The 17,454-nt window shown below is 31.2% G+C and overlaps 1 protein-coding gene and 1 pseudogene across 4 annotated transcripts in view; one reads left to right on the top strand and one right to left on the bottom strand.

The window, feature by feature from the left end:
- AGTPBP1 (ATP/GTP binding carboxypeptidase 1) overlaps positions 1-17,454 on the bottom strand; it is a 130,483-nt gene that overhangs the window by 15,030 nt on the left and 97,999 nt on the right. For all 4 annotated transcript variants that reach the window (XM_039875637.1, XM_039875634.1, XM_039875636.1 and 1 more), the window contains 7 exons: positions 16,089-16,233; positions 13,368-13,521; positions 12,160-12,340; positions 10,777-10,906; positions 8,405-8,536; positions 6,146-6,322; positions 3,306-3,466 (listed from right to left, as the gene is read on the bottom strand). In XM_039875637.1, coding sequence (XP_039731571.1) covers positions 3,306-3,466; positions 6,146-6,322; positions 8,405-8,536; positions 10,777-10,906; positions 12,160-12,340; positions 13,368-13,521; positions 16,089-16,233 — 1,080 coding nt within the window. The remainder of the gene's footprint in view (positions 1-3,305; positions 3,467-6,145; positions 6,323-8,404; positions 8,537-10,776; positions 10,907-12,159; positions 12,341-13,367; positions 13,522-16,088; positions 16,234-17,454) is intronic.
- On the top strand, positions 10,450-10,568 carry LOC120612981 (uncharacterized; annotated as a pseudogene).

Here is a 17,454-nt window from a genome sequence, read left to right as displayed (position 1 = left end):
AAGCAATAAAAAAATAGCCAAATAAATAAGCAATCAATATTAAATAAGATATTAAAATTATAAATGACAGTAACTGAGGATAAGAGCTATGTCACTCTGGGGGTAAAAATACAGACTTATAAACAATATGTATATGCCAGTAATCCCACCTAAAACTTTGAGGCTGGCTAGTTTCATCTTTGGCCCACAATCAGAACCTCTCACATTCCCCTTATTTACTCTATCGCTAAAATGAGGAACAAGACCAGGATATCCACTCTCATCACTCTTATTCAACATAGTACTGGTAATTCTAGCTAGAGCAATTTGGTAAGAAAAAGAAATAAACAGCATCCAAATCAGAAAGGAAGAAGTAAAATTTTCTTTATTTGCAGATGACATGATAATATATGTAAAAACTCCACCAAAAAGTCAGAAATAATAAATAATTTCAAAAAAAGCTGCAGGATACAAACTCAATAAGCATATGCAAAAAAAGTTGCATTTCTATACATCAACAATGAACTATCATAAACAGAAATTCCACTTACTATGGCATCAAATAAAAAAAGAAAATAATAAATTAACCAATCAACTAAGGTGGAAGATCTATATACTAAAAACTGCAGGAAATTGAAAGAAATTGAAAATGACACAAATAAATGGAAAGATATTCCATGCTCATGGTTTAGAAGAATATTGTTAAAATGTCCATACTACCCAAAGCAATCTACAGATGTGACGCAATCCCTAATCAAAATTCCAGTGGCATCTTCCACAGAAGTAGAAAAAAAAATCCCAAAATTTGTATGAAACAGCAAAAACCCCTGAATAGCCAAAGCAATCTTGCGAAAGAAAAACAAAGTAGGAAGCATCACACTTCCTGATTTCAAACTATAGTATTCAAAACAGCATAGCACTGCCATTAAAACAGATACAGAGATCAATGGACAGAAGAGAGTACCCAGAAATAAATCCATGAATATACGGTTAATTTTAAACAAAGGAGCTCTAAGAATATACCCTGAGAAAGAATAGTCAGTGTCAGGAAAACTGGATAGCCACATTCAAGAGAATAAAACTAGACCCCTATCTTGTACTACACACAAATATCAATCCAAAATGGATGAAAGACTTGAATATGAGACTTGAAATCATAAAACTCCTAGAAGAAAACACAGGGTGTAAACTCCTTAAAAACTTATCTTGGTAATGATTTTTTGTTTGTTTGTTTGTTTTGGATTTGAGACCAAAAGCAAAGACAACAAAAACAAAAATAAACTAGTAGGACTACGTCAAACTAAAAAATGTTTGCACAGCAAAGAAAACTATCAAGTAAATGAAAAGGCAACCTATGGAATGGGAGAAAATACTTGTAAACCACATATAAGGGTGTGCATATCCAAAACATATAAGGAACTCACACAACTCGAAAGCAAAAAAAACCAAATAACCCAGTTTAAAAATAGGAAAAACACCTACATAGACATTTGTCCAAAGAAGACATACAAATGCTTAACAGGTAATGAAAAGGCGTTCAACATCACTAATCATCAGGGAAATGCAAATCAAAATTATAATGAGCTATTACTTCACATGTGTTAGGATGGTTTTTATACCAAAGACATATATAAATGATAGTAAGAATGTAAAGGAAACTCTTGTACACTGTTGGTGGAAATGTAAACTGGTACAGGCACTATGAAAAACAGTCTGGAGGTTCTTCAAGGAATTAGAAACAGAACTACCATATGATCCAGAAATTCCACTTCTGAGTGTATATCTGAAGGGAAACAAAATCATTACCTCAGAGAAATCTGTACTCCCATGGTGGTCAAAGTATGAAAAGAACCTAAGTGTCCACTGATGCATGAATGGATAAAGAAAATGTGGTACATAGGTATACGAAGAAATATTATTCAGCCTTAAAAAATAAAGAAGTCCTTTCATTTGCTACAACATGAATGCACCTGGAGGGCATTATGGTAAATGAAATAAGCAAGACAAAGACAAATATAGCATAATGTCACCTAAATGTAGAATCTTAAAAAAAAAAAAAAAAAGGAACTCATAGAAACAGAGTAGAAAAGAAGTAGTTGCCAGGAGCTGGGGGTGGAGAAATGGGGAGAGGTTGATGAAAGGGTACAAATTTTCAGCTGTAAGATGAATAAGGTCTGAGGAAGTGATGTATAACATGGTGCTATAGTTGTTAACACTAGATAGTGTAACTGACATTTGCTAAGAGGGCAGAACTTAAATATTCTCATACACATACAGAATGATAATCATGTGAAATTAAGGATGGATATATTAATAACTCAAAAGGGAAAATCATTTCACAATGTGTATATATATATATATATATAAAATCATCGCACTGTACACTTTAAATATTACAATTTTATTTGTGAATTATATCTCAATAAAGCTGGGGGAAAAAAGAATACATGAAATAACTTAAAGGGAGGCTTCTACACATCGGTGAAAACAATCTTTATATTTATTTCCATTATTGTTTAGCAGGTACTTTTGAGAGTACAGAATTCAGGTAATCATTGTGTCAATTATCATATTTTAAATAACAGTTATAATTAGTTTTACTATATTTAAAACTGCTGAATTGATATATATAATAGAGCATGTCAATACATTAAATCTGATGACAAGTCAATATCTAACAATAAAAATGATGAGGGTTCTATAGAATGGAGTATTCTTACCCATATACATCAAGCTATAAAATGCTAATAAGCTCCGGTATTATGATTAAGAACAGTGATACTGAATTACCACTGATCCTATAACTGATTAAATTTTATATACACTGAATTTTAGGAACAAAAGTTTACCTATTTAGAAGAATATTTGGCAGATATAGATAAATTTTCAGAGAGATACTAAATTAGCTATTTCTAATATATATAACAAGAAAATTATTGGAAAGTCATCTGGTATGTGCAGACGGCAACAAAATAAAATTTAAAGTATGAATCTCAACTGCAAGCCTTCTTAATTTAAATATTATCTAATATAAGTACAGTTTTCCACTGTACTTATTTTTGGGTTAAAAATAAACCATTAACATCACTAAAAATGGCATTTAAAATACGAGGATATTTCTTTAAAATTTCATCCAAATATTGATGTTAGAACAATCAAGAAAATTATCACAAGTTAGAACAAATATTAAATGTGTAAACTTAATTATAGTAATCCTAAAAATGCTCTTGGCTGACAAAATCATTGCGTCTTTCCTCTGCTTAACTAATTTAATAAAGTCTAACAGCACAGGACAAGGTAACAGCAGAATAAAACAAGTGTCTTACCTAGTTACTTTGCAGCTTGATTCAATCAAGTCATTTTCAAAGTCAAGCAGGCTGGAAGGCATATTATACTCCAATGGGGATGTCAGTCTTTTCAAACGCAATAGACCAACACAAAATTTTGCTCCCATCTCTTCCAATTCTCGAGTACCAATCTGTAAACCCTAGAAATAAAGTAATATACATGTAACTAGGACGTTTGCTATCTTCTGACTATATTTCATTAAAATTACATAAAAGAAAATTTTAACTGTATTAGTAAAATTAAAAGGTTGGTACTTTTTATGGACCCAGGACTTAACAATGTTACAATAATAACAATACTACATAGGTCACAAAGGAAACTGTCTTAAAAAAACATTTTGATGTCACACACACAAAAAAACATTTCTAAAATGTCTATTTTTATTCACTGTATGCAAACTATTTTCACCAATACTCTGGGAAGGAAAAAAAGATGAACATTTTGTAGTTCCATTACTCTTAAAGTTCACATGTGAAATTATATTTTTATAAAATCTTTCTAATATTTCTTGCAATACACTACTTTGGATGCCAATCTTGAAATATTATACTGTTAAAATCATGGGTCTGATTTATATACTTAAACATTACCTTATAGGTGCTTTTACTGTATGATAAACAAAAGTAAGGTAACTATGTCAAAAAAATCAAACAAATATAAGCCAATGAGGTAGTAGTGAAATAAATTCCTATGTTCCATGCCCATTTCAAAGTCTGTCTGCCAAAGCAAAGAGAAAATTTTACCGCAACCCTCATTTCCTTTTTTAACCAACGGTTTTCCAATAAACAATATAAGGTTTACCAAAAGTTAAATATAACCACATAAAAGGATAAAAATGGACTGTAAATCAAGATATTGCTTATAATTTAATTTTCAGATAAAAATGAATCTCTAAAATAAGTGAAATCCTTATACCAACAAAAGTTGCAAGGATAGATGAGAGCTGACATCATTCAGAGAGAAGGTATTGCAAAACAGCTTTTTAATGACCAGATTAACAGCACTGGGTAACTGAAGAAAATAAATTGTAAAAACTTACTTAACCTACATGCAGTACATGCCTTTATAATGACTGATTGATTGATTAAATGGCTGACTGTTTAGTCTGGCCATTTCCAAATATTATAGGAAATGTGACTTAACTGACTTTATTAGAACATCAAATTGCCTTCTTAATTTAAAAACTTTAGAAAGGCTATGCCTATTTCTGAATCAGTTCATAGAAAAAAAAATATCATTTATAGCCTAAAATATAGTAATATAAGAATATTCTTAAGAGTGAAGAGATTTGTTTCTTAAAATATAATTAGATTCATATCACTTACTACCTAGTATTAATAACTTTGAAAAGTATATCTTATGTGTTTTGAAAAGTATATCTTATGTGTGTATATATTATGTGGGGATGGAGGTAAATGGAAATTCTCTACTTTCCACTCAATTTTTCCATGAATCTAAAACTGGCCTTAAAAACAAAAGTTTATTAATCAAAAAAGAGGAAAAAAAACTAAAAGAAGTATATTTTATGATCAAAGCATTGATTTAGAAACATTAAAAAAACAAAAACAAAAAAAAACTGTCTTAGTAAGACACACTTCTCTCCACAGGAGTTTTGGAGAGATGACTGACTCTTGGCAAAGTTGTCCACTAAATCAATGATCAGGGAACAGGGTTAGGGGCTTGGAATGGTGCTACATTTTATCTCTTACTATCATCATGCCCTAGTAGACTAGAAGTCATTGTTTTACAATATTTGGAGAGAATTAAAAAGATATTGCATTTTGGAAGAATAGTATACTGTGGTCAACCTAAAATTTAGGTAAGAGTTATCCATCAGAAAGTACTAGAAATTCATTAAGATCTACTCAACTAAGCCCCAAAAGTGTGAATGTCAGTTGTAAAATCTATACAATTTTCTTCCAGTTTGTTTCAGGCTGAAAGTCATTATTCAGACTCTACACTTAATCATTCTGACGTCAACTATGTTTACATTTTTAATACAACCAATTGGAAGATTTCTAACTCTTTCCAAACATAAAGTTATAACCATCTTTATGTGAGGTATATGTAAATCACTATTAGATTCAGTTTCCTCTTGCCCCAGGCCAAAACAAAACAAAACAGAATGAGTGGCATAATGAGCATGACACCTGAAAATCTTTCTTTGGCTAGGCAGTTAAGATAAATATTTGGGTTTGCTGTTGCTGATCTAAAGTCCAATTCATTGCCGATTAAGTTCTCAATTTTTAAAATTAAAAAATTCAAAGTTATCGAATATTTTATTTGTCTTTAATTTTAAAAGTAAAGTTTCAAGTCTGGTTGTTTCCAATAACAGCCTATGGCACCACAGAAGAGCAGTCTTAGTGTAAAGGACTAAGACTTTTAAAAGTCACACACAAAAGAAATCTAAATATAAAAACTTTATAAATAAGTATAATGTGTTTATTTCTAAATTCATAAAAATATACTTACATCCAATAAATTAAAATATAGCAAATTTTTATTAATAATGTATTACTTGCACAGCTAATTATAAACTAATAATCAGTATTTAAATATGTACCACGAAGTGTTTTCTTAAAAATTATGAATATAAATAGACTCAAACAAGCTTTCATGAGAATCCAGAGAAAGCTATTTAGTTCAGAGAAATTTTTCAAAAATGTTTTTAAGACTGTATATGATTCAATTCCATTATTGCAATCATATATAACTCAATATAACGAACATATCATTTAATATCTACTTGAAAACCCTGGAGTATATATTGAAGGAATGTTTTCAAATATTTTTTATTTAAAGTCCTGAGATGTTTTACCTTGTATTTTCCCTGATCACAGCCACACAAAGTACTCTCCATGGTATAGCTCCTTTGTACTCCTATCTCCCTCCAAACTACAACACGTGCTGTGGATTCTTTAGATTTTTCCACTACGAAGCTACAGCTGCTCATGCAAAATGCTGGAGCAATATGGCTCAGTATCTTAGGCAAAGTCTGCAAAGAGAAAAATGATAAAATATTTCAAAAAGTTTTTCAATTTAAATTTTTTTTAATTATTAAAGTTTTAAAATTTTTCATGAAAGCATAGAGATTAGAGCACGGTCATGTAGACCTTCTTGCTATACCCCCTCTAAACAAATAAAAATAATTCTCTTACTAATTGAGAATTTTCTGCTTTCCTAGACAAACAGTAATCTGTTAGAAAACAGAATAGAAGAAAGTATCACAATCATAATAGCCACCAATAAGCAGGAAAAACATGTTTAAAAAAATGAAGAAACTTTAGTCATGAAAGATGGTTTGACTAAGAGATTTAACACTGTAAATGTCTATCATCCCTAAATTAATCATGAAAGCTAAGACAATCACAATCAAAATGCCCATAACATTTTTCTGCAACTTATTCTCGAATTCACCTGAAAGTATAAATATGGGAATACACCCAGGGAAATTCTGAAAGAAAAAGCTATGACTAGAGAAATAATCCAACAGATATTGACCTACATTATATGTCTAAGCTTAAGCTAAATTATGATACTGGTGTAGGAACAGATGTCTCCAGAAAGAAAAAGTTCAAAATTAGAACCAGAGGTATCTATTAAAGTTAGTAGTACTAGAGAAATGATTGATCATTCTCTAAATGCCAACACAACTGGATAGCTATTAAGAAAAACAACCTACAGTCACTCTTCATTAAATTAAGTTCTAACTAAATTGAGAATTTAAACTTAAAATTAATAAGTTTTAAAATGAAACTTAAAACAGTAAACACACAACTACACTTCTAAATCTTGGAATGAGAAGTCTTTCTAAGCTTCAAAATTCTGAAGTCATTTTTTACAATATCAACAAATATAATGGTCTTAAAATACTAAATATCATAAACAAATAAAAACTTTTAATATATTTGTAATACACATAAAGAATTCTTATTTTAAAACAATAATAACTAGATGACCAGCACAAAAGTAAGCAGAGAATGTGAGAAAAGGCTACTTTAAAAAAAGAGAGAGATCGTAATTGGTCAAACATATGAAAAGATACTCAACATCATTTATAATCATAGATATACAAATTAAAACCATCAGATTTTTTTTTATTCAAGAAAAATGACAGTATGATATAATAAGGGTATGGAGAAACCGCACTAGAATATCAACCTGTACAAACTTTATGAAGGACAATTTGACAATACTAATCAAATGTCCACCAAGAGGTGATGACTGAATAAATAAATTTTGTTACATCCAAACAATTACAAAAATGCATTCTAGAAATCTTGTGTAATTGTCAAAAAGACCGAGACAGATCTAGATATGAGGACCAGGAAAGATGGCCAACAAACATTATGTGAAAAAAACAAGTTACTGTAGAGCATTAAAAAAAAATTAAAAAAAATAAAAACTTGACATACTATATGTATATCTATTTATAAATGAATGTGCTTAGAGACAAGTCTCACAATATACATGGTAAAACTAATAATTTAGTGATTGAGAGAGAATGACTTTCACTTATTACTTTGTATTTCTGGAGTGTTTCCATTTTTATTTATTTGGAAAAGGGTAAGAAGAGAGAGGACACCAAAAAGAAATTATCCTTTGAAATTCTGCCAAGGGCAGTGTGGCATGTTACTGAAACTTTTTTGGGAAAAGTTTAGGGTACTCGTTTAGGCATAAATATAGTAGGAGAGGCTCTAGGACAGAATGGAAAGCATACAGGACTTCAAGCAATAAGATCTCATTTGAATCCTAGGCATACCTCTAAACACACCTATCTATACATGTGGAACAGATAGCTTTATAAAATCAGCAGAGGAAGGATGTACCATTTAACAAACAGTTATACATGGGAAAACTAAAATTAGATCTCCATATCTCATATAAAATAAATTCCAAATGGTTAAATATTTAAACATGAAAAGCAAAAAAAGAAACATTTAAAATGAAAAATCTGAAATAAAAATGGCAAAATTGTAACATTTACTAAATCTGAGTAGTTCCTATGTTAAATTATTTTCTGTAGCTTTATGCATGTTTGAAATTCAAAAACTCCCGACTTATCTGTAATAATTACCCTGTATCCCACATCTTCCACAACATCACATGAAGTTGCATTATCACTGGTATGCCACACTGTCTCTTTAATGCTGCAGCCATACATAAATACATTCTTCTTTCGGGAGTGGCCGTGATAATCACAATAAACCTTGAAAAGACCATATTTTAAAGAATTAAAAAACTTCAAATTCATATATTACCAAGTAAATATAGTTAATAGCAGACCAATAAACAAGTACTGTGTTTCTTGATCCTTTTATTGTAACTGAGCCATCATTTAATAAGTAGCATCAATAAAAGCTGTAATATCTACTTTTGGAAAGAAATCTATGATTAATTCTAGAATGACTACAAAGTCCTATGCAAGTCCTGCATCAAGCCATGAGTTCCACTGTTTCTTTTGTTATCTACTAATCACCATTTTAAAAAATAACAAATTCAATTATAGGCTCAAATCTACAACTGTAGTCATCACTGCCCCAAGGGTTATTAAGATATTTAGCCAATTAAAAAGAACATGAAAATGCTCTCGCCTAAAACACTACTAAAAAAGGTGTGGTTTCAATTTAATTTTTAAGAGCATCGTTTTAAAAACAAAAAATGAAGGATACTCTCATGTCAATTTTGCCCCTCTGCAAAGTATTTCTCGCTTTCTCAAAAGAAGATTAACTCATTTAACACTAATATGGTAACATTCTAAACAAAAGCTGCTGAAAACAGACGCGTACATATACAGTTGAGTAGAGTCTCCCACCATACTGCCTTGCCCAAGTGTGTGCGAGACTCAGCAGTTTCAGAGTTGACTAAAGAGCTCAGAAATAAGCTTCTATTAGTTTGAGAACTTGGAAGATACTAAAACCTTAGTGTTGTTCGGTGAAGTTTAATGCCTAAACTTACAACCAGAGTTACCAATATTCATAAACAAAAAAGAAAAGGGCTCATGAGAATTATAAAAATTAACCTGATGAAATAAGAATATAAGTACATTATATTAATTTGACACCATATTAATAAACAGATGATTGATAACAGAAAAAGACAGATGTGATAAGAGGTTAATATCCAAAATACATTTAAAAAACCTCATACAACTCAACAACAAAAAAGCAAACAATCCAATTAAAAAATGAGCAGAAGATCTGAACAGATATTTCTCCAAAGAGGAAATACAGATGCCCAATAGACATATAAAAAGATGCTCAATATCACCATCAAAGAAATGCAAATTAAAACCACAATGAGATATCGCCTGACACCTATCAGAACGGCTATTTTGAATAAATCAAAGAACAACAAGTGTTGGTGAGGATGCAGAGAAAAGGGAACCCTCATACATTGTTAGTGGGATTGCAAATTGTTACAGCTGCTATGGAAAACAGTCTGGAAGTTTCTCAAAAAATTAAAAATGGATATACTTTTTGACCCAGCAAATGCACTTCTGGGTATTTATCCAAAGAAAACCAAAACAATCATCTGTAAAGATCTATGCATCCCTATATTCATGGCAGCACAATTTATAATAGCCAAGATATGGAAGCAACCTAAATGCTCATCAACAGACAACTGGATAAAGAAGTTATGGTTCATATATACAATGGAATATTACTCAGCCATTAAAAAAGTGAAATCCTACCATATGCAATGACATGGATGGACCTAAAGGTGGTTATACTGAGTGAAATAAGTCAATCAGAGGAAGATAATACCGTATGATTTCACTTATATGCAGAATCTAAAGAACAAAAAGAACAAACTAATCAAAAACAGACTCACAAATATAGAGGACAATCTGGTGATGGCCAGAGGGCAGCGGGTAGGGGAGCTGAGAAAATGGGGTGAAGGGTTAAAGTACAAATTAACAGTTGATAGATGGTCACAAGGATGGGGAGCATGGCATAGAGAATGCAGTTAGCATTAATGTAAAGGCTAAGTGGAGAGCCAGAGGAAAGAAAGAGCATTTAAGGGGATTGTTTTATAAACTATATAAATGTCTAACCAATGTACTATATAAAGTACATTATTATAACTTAATAAAATAAATTTTTTAAAAAATTGCTTCTGGTCTACGGCCATGCCACCCTGAACAAGCCCGATTTCGTCTGATCTGGGAAGCTAAGCAGGGTCGGGCCTGGTTAGTATTTGGATGGGAGACCAGCTAGGAAGACCACGTGCTGTAGGTGTAAAAAATAAAAAATAAAGGATTGTAAGCTGACAAGGTCCTTGCAATCTGTGAGGTCAACCAAGGGTTGCCTCGCCTAAATAAAATGAAATAAAATAACTGCTTCTGAAAATAATAGCTTTTATAACCAGAAAATAAAGCATAAAATACTAAGTCATTAATCAACAAAATCATGTCTTTATACAAGTACAAAAAAACCTGCCACTTACCAGTGGTAAACGCTTCACTGCAGCCAGGTACTGTAGCAGTCCCTTAGCATGGTAAATTGTAGGATGTAAATCTGGGTTTGGACTTTGCCACTGTCTATTCAAATCCTCTCCACTTAAAGAACAGCGGTGACTACACATATGCAAACACAATGACAGACAAACACTGGTACCAAAAAATTCTTACATACATTTAATTTTATGATTCTACTCCACTAAATATTTCAAACAGGTATAAATGGTAGGCTCAACAAAATGCATATTTTAGCCATTAAATAATCATTTATTAAGCATTTGCTACATCCAAGATCTTGTGTTACATGCATTTAACTGTGGTAAACTTTCAGATTTAACAGTCAAATCTTTCAAGCTATAAAAAAAAATTAATACTTTATAAAATTTATTAATGGCCATATTTTCCATTCTGACTACATAATAATCATTTATTATACTAACATTCTGTATTTCGATTGTATTAGTTATTATGAAAAGTGCCATTTGGGCCCTCCTAAGAAACATAAGTATATGAAAAGTATACATTCTTGTAAAAATTCAAATACCTTTTCATTTAATCATAGGTATTAAATGTTAATGCCATTGAGCAAAAATTTAAGCAAACATTTAGAAGGTGATACAGAAATATAAACAGGATTTTAACTAGGCAATATGTTTCTGAATTAAAACTAGAAATAATAAAATCTCATTGTAGTTCCATAACCATAACATATCTAAATTATTTTTTAATCAAAAATTTCCTAAATATGAGAAAGTCATGCTATTTTTATTGAATAAATAAAATATGGTATTTCATTTACTGATGTCAAATCCCACCTTTCAGAAGCACTAAAAAGACCTTGTCTAATGGCCACAGTAAATGACCTGTACTAATAAGCCACCTCCACTTAAAAAGTAGTTATCTTCTAGTATCTCCAGTTTAAAGAATTCCTACATGTCCTCATATCAGCAACAAGTTAGCAGATAGAGCCAATACTCCATATCAGTGGAAAGAGAGCCCAGAAGATGATAAATTTTACAAACTAAGATCACGCCACTGACAAATTTAAAAAGAAAAGAATATAAGAGGATCTGTTTTTAAAAATCTCATAACCTGACACTGTGATTTTTCAAAAACAATTCACAATACAGTTTACGTAATCATATTCTCATGAATAAATACAGAATTTCTCAAACTATCATACTATTAGAAATATACAGAATATATTTTCCTTTAAAAATAAATATCTTAGATGAATTCCCCACAAAATTTCTATTGTAGAAAAATCATTAGATTTGTTTTCCAAATTAACCTGGATGATATTTGTTCAACAAGTTTACATAGGACCACCACAATAATCTATAATATTTCTATACTATTGCTTCACTTACTTTCCATTGATGACACCATCAGGATTTAGCATAGGGACAATTTTAAAAATATAGCATTCTCGTAAGCTCTGAGCAGTAGGGTTATTACTCATGAGATACTCCAACGTTCCTTTCATTACCCAACTTGCATTAGTTTCTCCAGGATGCACCCGAGCAGACAAGAAAACGTAAGGGCGATTTCCTAAAGTACATATAAAATCTCAAATTAAAAGTCTGTATGATGTTTGACTTTGGGGCTTTAGAAATATTGCTACTCAATTGTGAAATCTTTAAGTTCACTGTAGAACTCACCGTGCACCTACTATATACAAGCACTATACTAGGCACTTAGAGGAAACAGATATGAAACTGATATATGTCATGTCCTAAAGGAGTTTATAATACGAACATAAGACAATTAATAGCATTTGAAGTTACTTATTTTCCAATGATTAACATATAAAATTAGTTCTTTAATATAATCTTGGTTTTTTAATATAATCAAGTACTTGTACTTGAGGAAGTTTTACATATAAATTTATTTTTCATAAAGTCATAGGGAAAAGAAGAAAAATATAATCTTATCCCTATTTTAGAGTCACTATGACAAACACAGAAAAAAGGTATATTTTCTTAAGAGAATTACTTCTCAAGAAAAGTTACCTTCACTATACATTTCAATGTATACATCTACAAAATAACACTCAGCCCACCTGCTCATATTTTCTTGCATAGCAAGCTTTTTCTTTCCTGAAAATAAATACTTTACCTTATCAAAATCAGATAAGGTAAAGTACCACAGCTGTACCATTTGAGGCAACTTTTAAAAAATAAATGGCAGGAGAAAACAAGTAGCTATTTGGTGCTAGTATCAAAATATTCGATAGGTTTCTGGTGGTTTTATTTATAAATAAAATTAGCTATAAATTTTTTAATTGATGGTATTATACATGAACTCTTAAAATAATTTGTTATATTATACTTTGGGTATGACTTTCAAGGATAAGAACTACAGAATATAAGTATCAAAAGAGACCTTAGAGAACATCTAATGCAGCTCACTCATTTTCAGGATGAGGAAACTGAGACCCAGTAGGCCCAGGGCTAGACAGAAAAGGACCAAGACTTCTAATGCCTATTCCTAGTATTATCGCCCTTACAAAATATATATGAAGCAAAGAAAAATAAGTAAGAATGGTTGGTATTTTGAGTGAAGAAGACAGACTTACTGAATTGACAGATATGTTCATAATAATTAGACTCTGGCATTGCTGTTATAGTCACCAAGGGACAGCTGTTTCCAGACAGGGTTTCACATAACACATCTTTTCGAAAATAGATTTGCTGAGGATTGTGTGCTGATTCCAATTTTTGAAGATGCATCTTGACAAAAATTTAAAAGCAAAGTATACAATAATTTAAAAACTCCCTATGATAAAAAGAAGTAAATGCATCTAGATCTCTACAAAACTAAAAGTGAATCAGATTCCTAATCCCTTCTCCAGGACCCTCTAGGGGCCAGAAATAGTTCCAATGTCAGTATCTGGGGAATTCGAGAAAGGGGACAGATACAGTGCATATATCATTAAATGTACAATACCACCAGCTAAGTCAGCGGCAGCAGCCTGTATAAGCACATTATTATTTCTGCAGCAAAACATAAAAGAGTCCCTCTAAGTAGAATCAATATTCTAAATAAGCTAACATCAATTTAGGCCAGGCTTTACTGCCAAATGGGTTATAAAAAAGCTTTTGGTTTCCAAAGCCTTCTGAATTTTGAAACTATAAGTGACTATAGACCTTCGAGAGCAATATAAAATATGCAGAATAAAATTATGTAGGACAAATTTTTTTGACAACTTTCACTGATGTCAAGATTAATAAAGGTTCTCTGTGAAGTGTCTGGAAACACAGAAAGTACAAAGAAAAAATTTAAAACACCATAACTGCATCACTTAGATCGCTACTAACAAATGCCAATGTATAGAAATAAAACTGTAATTACATATAAGCCTTTTTATAACCTGCTTTTATCACTTAATAATTTATACATATACACCCATATTCATAATTATGAATACCATACCATATCATTAAATATGTTAAATATATGTGTCTTTTGAAAACACAAGTCTCAATGGTTTTAGTATATGGTTATACCAAAAATAAATTGTTCAACTCCTTATTTTAAGATACTTAGTTGGCTTCCAAACTTTTGCATATGTTTACTCACATCATTACTATTTATTGTGTAGTCATCATTTCTGTGCCAGAAACTATGCCAGGCATTGGGGATATAACAATGAATAAATGGTCTCTACGTTAGGGAAAGGACAGAGTGCTAGAATGGCTTGAAATAAGGGTAAGGGAGCCCAGCCAAATCTGGGCAATGAGGAAAGGTCTTCTAGAAAAAAATTACATTTAAATTGAGATCTAAAGGATGAATGGAGAGAGTGCTGTAGGCAGAAGATAGTATATAGGAAGAGGAAGAAAGAAGAAGGGCATTTCAAAGAACTGAAAAAGATTCATTATAGCTAAATCAGAAAGAAAGAGTGAGAAATATAGAATTTAACACAGACAGAGGGCCTGGTAAACCCATCTTTCCCAAAGCATAGTATATGTACTACTGGTAATTGAGATAATACATGATATGTGGATAATCTTTATAAAATTTTTATAGCTATGTATTTTACTGTGAACTAGAAAAAAAATCTACACATTAAACCTGTAATTCCCTGAATATTAACTTAGGGTGAGGATAAACTTTAAAGAGTGAATTATTTTAAAGTCTATTTAAAGACAAATACTAACTAAATAATAGTTCGCACAGTATGTGGCTCTGGCAAAAATTGTGGATGACAGTAGAGAAATGATTGAATGAACTACAGTAAGACTTTTAGACTTTGTACAAATGGCTAGAAAATTCACTAAGGAGTTTTAATGGGGGATTTGTATGATAAGATTTGCCATCAAAGAGCCTACTTGCTACCGTGTGGAAAAAAGACTGATGAAGAGGAAAGGAGACAAAAGGGAATTCTAGAACACCAGTTAGAAAAAGATTGGCAGAAGTCCAGGTGAGAAACAACGGCAATGCCTGGAAAAGGTAGTGGGATTGGAAGAAAGTAGGGGAATTCAAAATATATTAAAAAGGTAAAAACATCAGAAAAGAACAATAACATGTAACGTCATGTAAAAAACACTATATATTCTGATACTATGTTATTCAGCACCGAAAGATACCTGATTATAGCTTTATTGTAGGTTGTAACTTTTATTAAAATAAAGTGACTCTCATTTAGTGTTCCCAGCTTTGATATCTCTTCTGCTCTATGGACTACGTGTTTCTCCCATTTTCCCCTCTCTGCTAATTTGGAAGCTTGGTTATAATCATGGCACTCCAATTTCTCTCTGGGTAAATTGATCCTATCTTCACGATCCTTAATCATTAGGACAGATATTCTGTTGTGAGAATAAATCTACCACAATAATAACTTGAATTCATTTGTTTTGGGTTACAGGGCAAATAATCAAATATCTCAAAGAATCCACAAAACAACTCTTATACCCTCAACTCTAAGCAATCTGGATCTAGGAGTCCATATAAAACTATTAGAAGAAATGAATTCCCTACGGAAAAACTTAAATTGCATCCACATTTTTCTATGAGATTCGATGCTTCTCATCAAACAAGTGGAAATCTCACCTAGTTAAAATCTATAAATTGTGGAATCTTAGAGAACTGTAGATTTCTACCAAAAGATGGGTAAAAATCTTATTTAAATAAAGGCTACATTCTCATTTAACACCCTTTAATGTTTTCAACAGATATATTATTATCTAAAACCTTCGACACTTATTTTAATTTTTAGTTAAAGCAATTTTTCTTCAATTATCTGACACATAAGCATATAAAACAATAATGGTCATAATACAACTTAATGAGTTCTCACCTGTAAAGTTGAATACGTATATGGATAGTGATAAGCAAAGTAGCAAACATCATCTTTATGTGGAAAATTGACAGTGAATGTAATTGTATAGTAGGATTTTCCCTTTTGTCCACCTGCAGCAACTGAACTTCTTGAGAAGTGATTTCTGCAACAAAAAAAGCATAAAATGTTTATTTCATGCACACAAAAATTCTGATTTTCCTTGCTAATTTATTAAAAAGAACCTCATGGGGGAAAAAAAAAAGGACAATCATGGTTTATAAAAAGCGTAACTTAAATAATCTATAAAAAAATAGATGGTGCTAATAAAGCAGTTAATTGCTATGAGCCAACATCATTACTTTTCACTTCTGGATTTACTAATCAAATAGAGTTAATACTATATACATTAGTGACATTTTTAGAATTCCATTCTTTGATAGCCATGTACATCACTGGTAGGCAATGATCATCAATGGCTACTACAACCATTAGATAAAAGGCTGATGGACACCTTTGCAGTGGATAGATCAGATGACAATACATGAAATCGCTAATCAATCTTAAGGTTGCAAAAAAGAACTAACCAGACAAGACATGTTTCCAGATTCACTGCACCATCTATGAAGTGTTCTTGCCAAAAATCAAATCTGAAGCTGACCAAGTTTCTAGATATAACTACTAGTTTACAGGAAATCAGTGAGATAGAATTGATTAACACCACAGGGATGCAGTCAGCAAAATCCAAAATGTGGAAAATCCTACATGACAAATGATCTAAGTTCAACAAAAAAAGAGATAAAAAGAGACAAAGGAATGCCTATACATTAAAAGAGACTTCAAGGACATATCAACAAAAATCAAATGCGATGTGTGGTCCTTCGTTGGTCTGACTGAAACAAACCAACTAACTATAAAATAACATTTATGAGACAATTTGGGAAGTCTGAACATTGGCTGGATATTTTCTCACATTAAGGAATTTTCTTAGGTGTGATACTGGCATTGTGTTTAGATTCTCTTAAATATGTATCTCTAAAAGACAAAGACCTTTGAAGTATTTATGGATAAAATACGATATCTGGAAATGCTTTTAAAAATTCAGTGTGGAGGTAGAGATGAAAGTATAACTAAAAACTAGCCACATGTTGATAATTGTTGAAACTGAGTGATGAATACATTGGGTCTCATTATCCTATTATCTACTTTTATAAATGTTTAAAGATTTCCATAATATGAAGTTTTTAAAATGATACACTACTTTAGATATCATTGACATGTGAGCTAAAAATGCTTTGTCTATTAATTTCTAAAATTCTAAATCACTTTGTATTATTTAAGCCATAAACTGAGAAAAGCCAATGACACACAGACAGTCAAGATATTT

Source organism: Pteropus medius, unplaced genomic scaffold (assembly GCF_902729225.1).
Source record: "Pteropus medius unplaced genomic scaffold, Ma_sr-lr_union100, whole genome shotgun sequence".
Lineage (NCBI taxonomy): Eukaryota > Metazoa > Chordata > Mammalia > Chiroptera > Pteropodidae > Pteropus > Pteropus medius.
The sequence above is the reverse complement of the archived record's forward strand: the minus strand, read 5'-3'. Positions and strand labels throughout refer to the sequence as shown.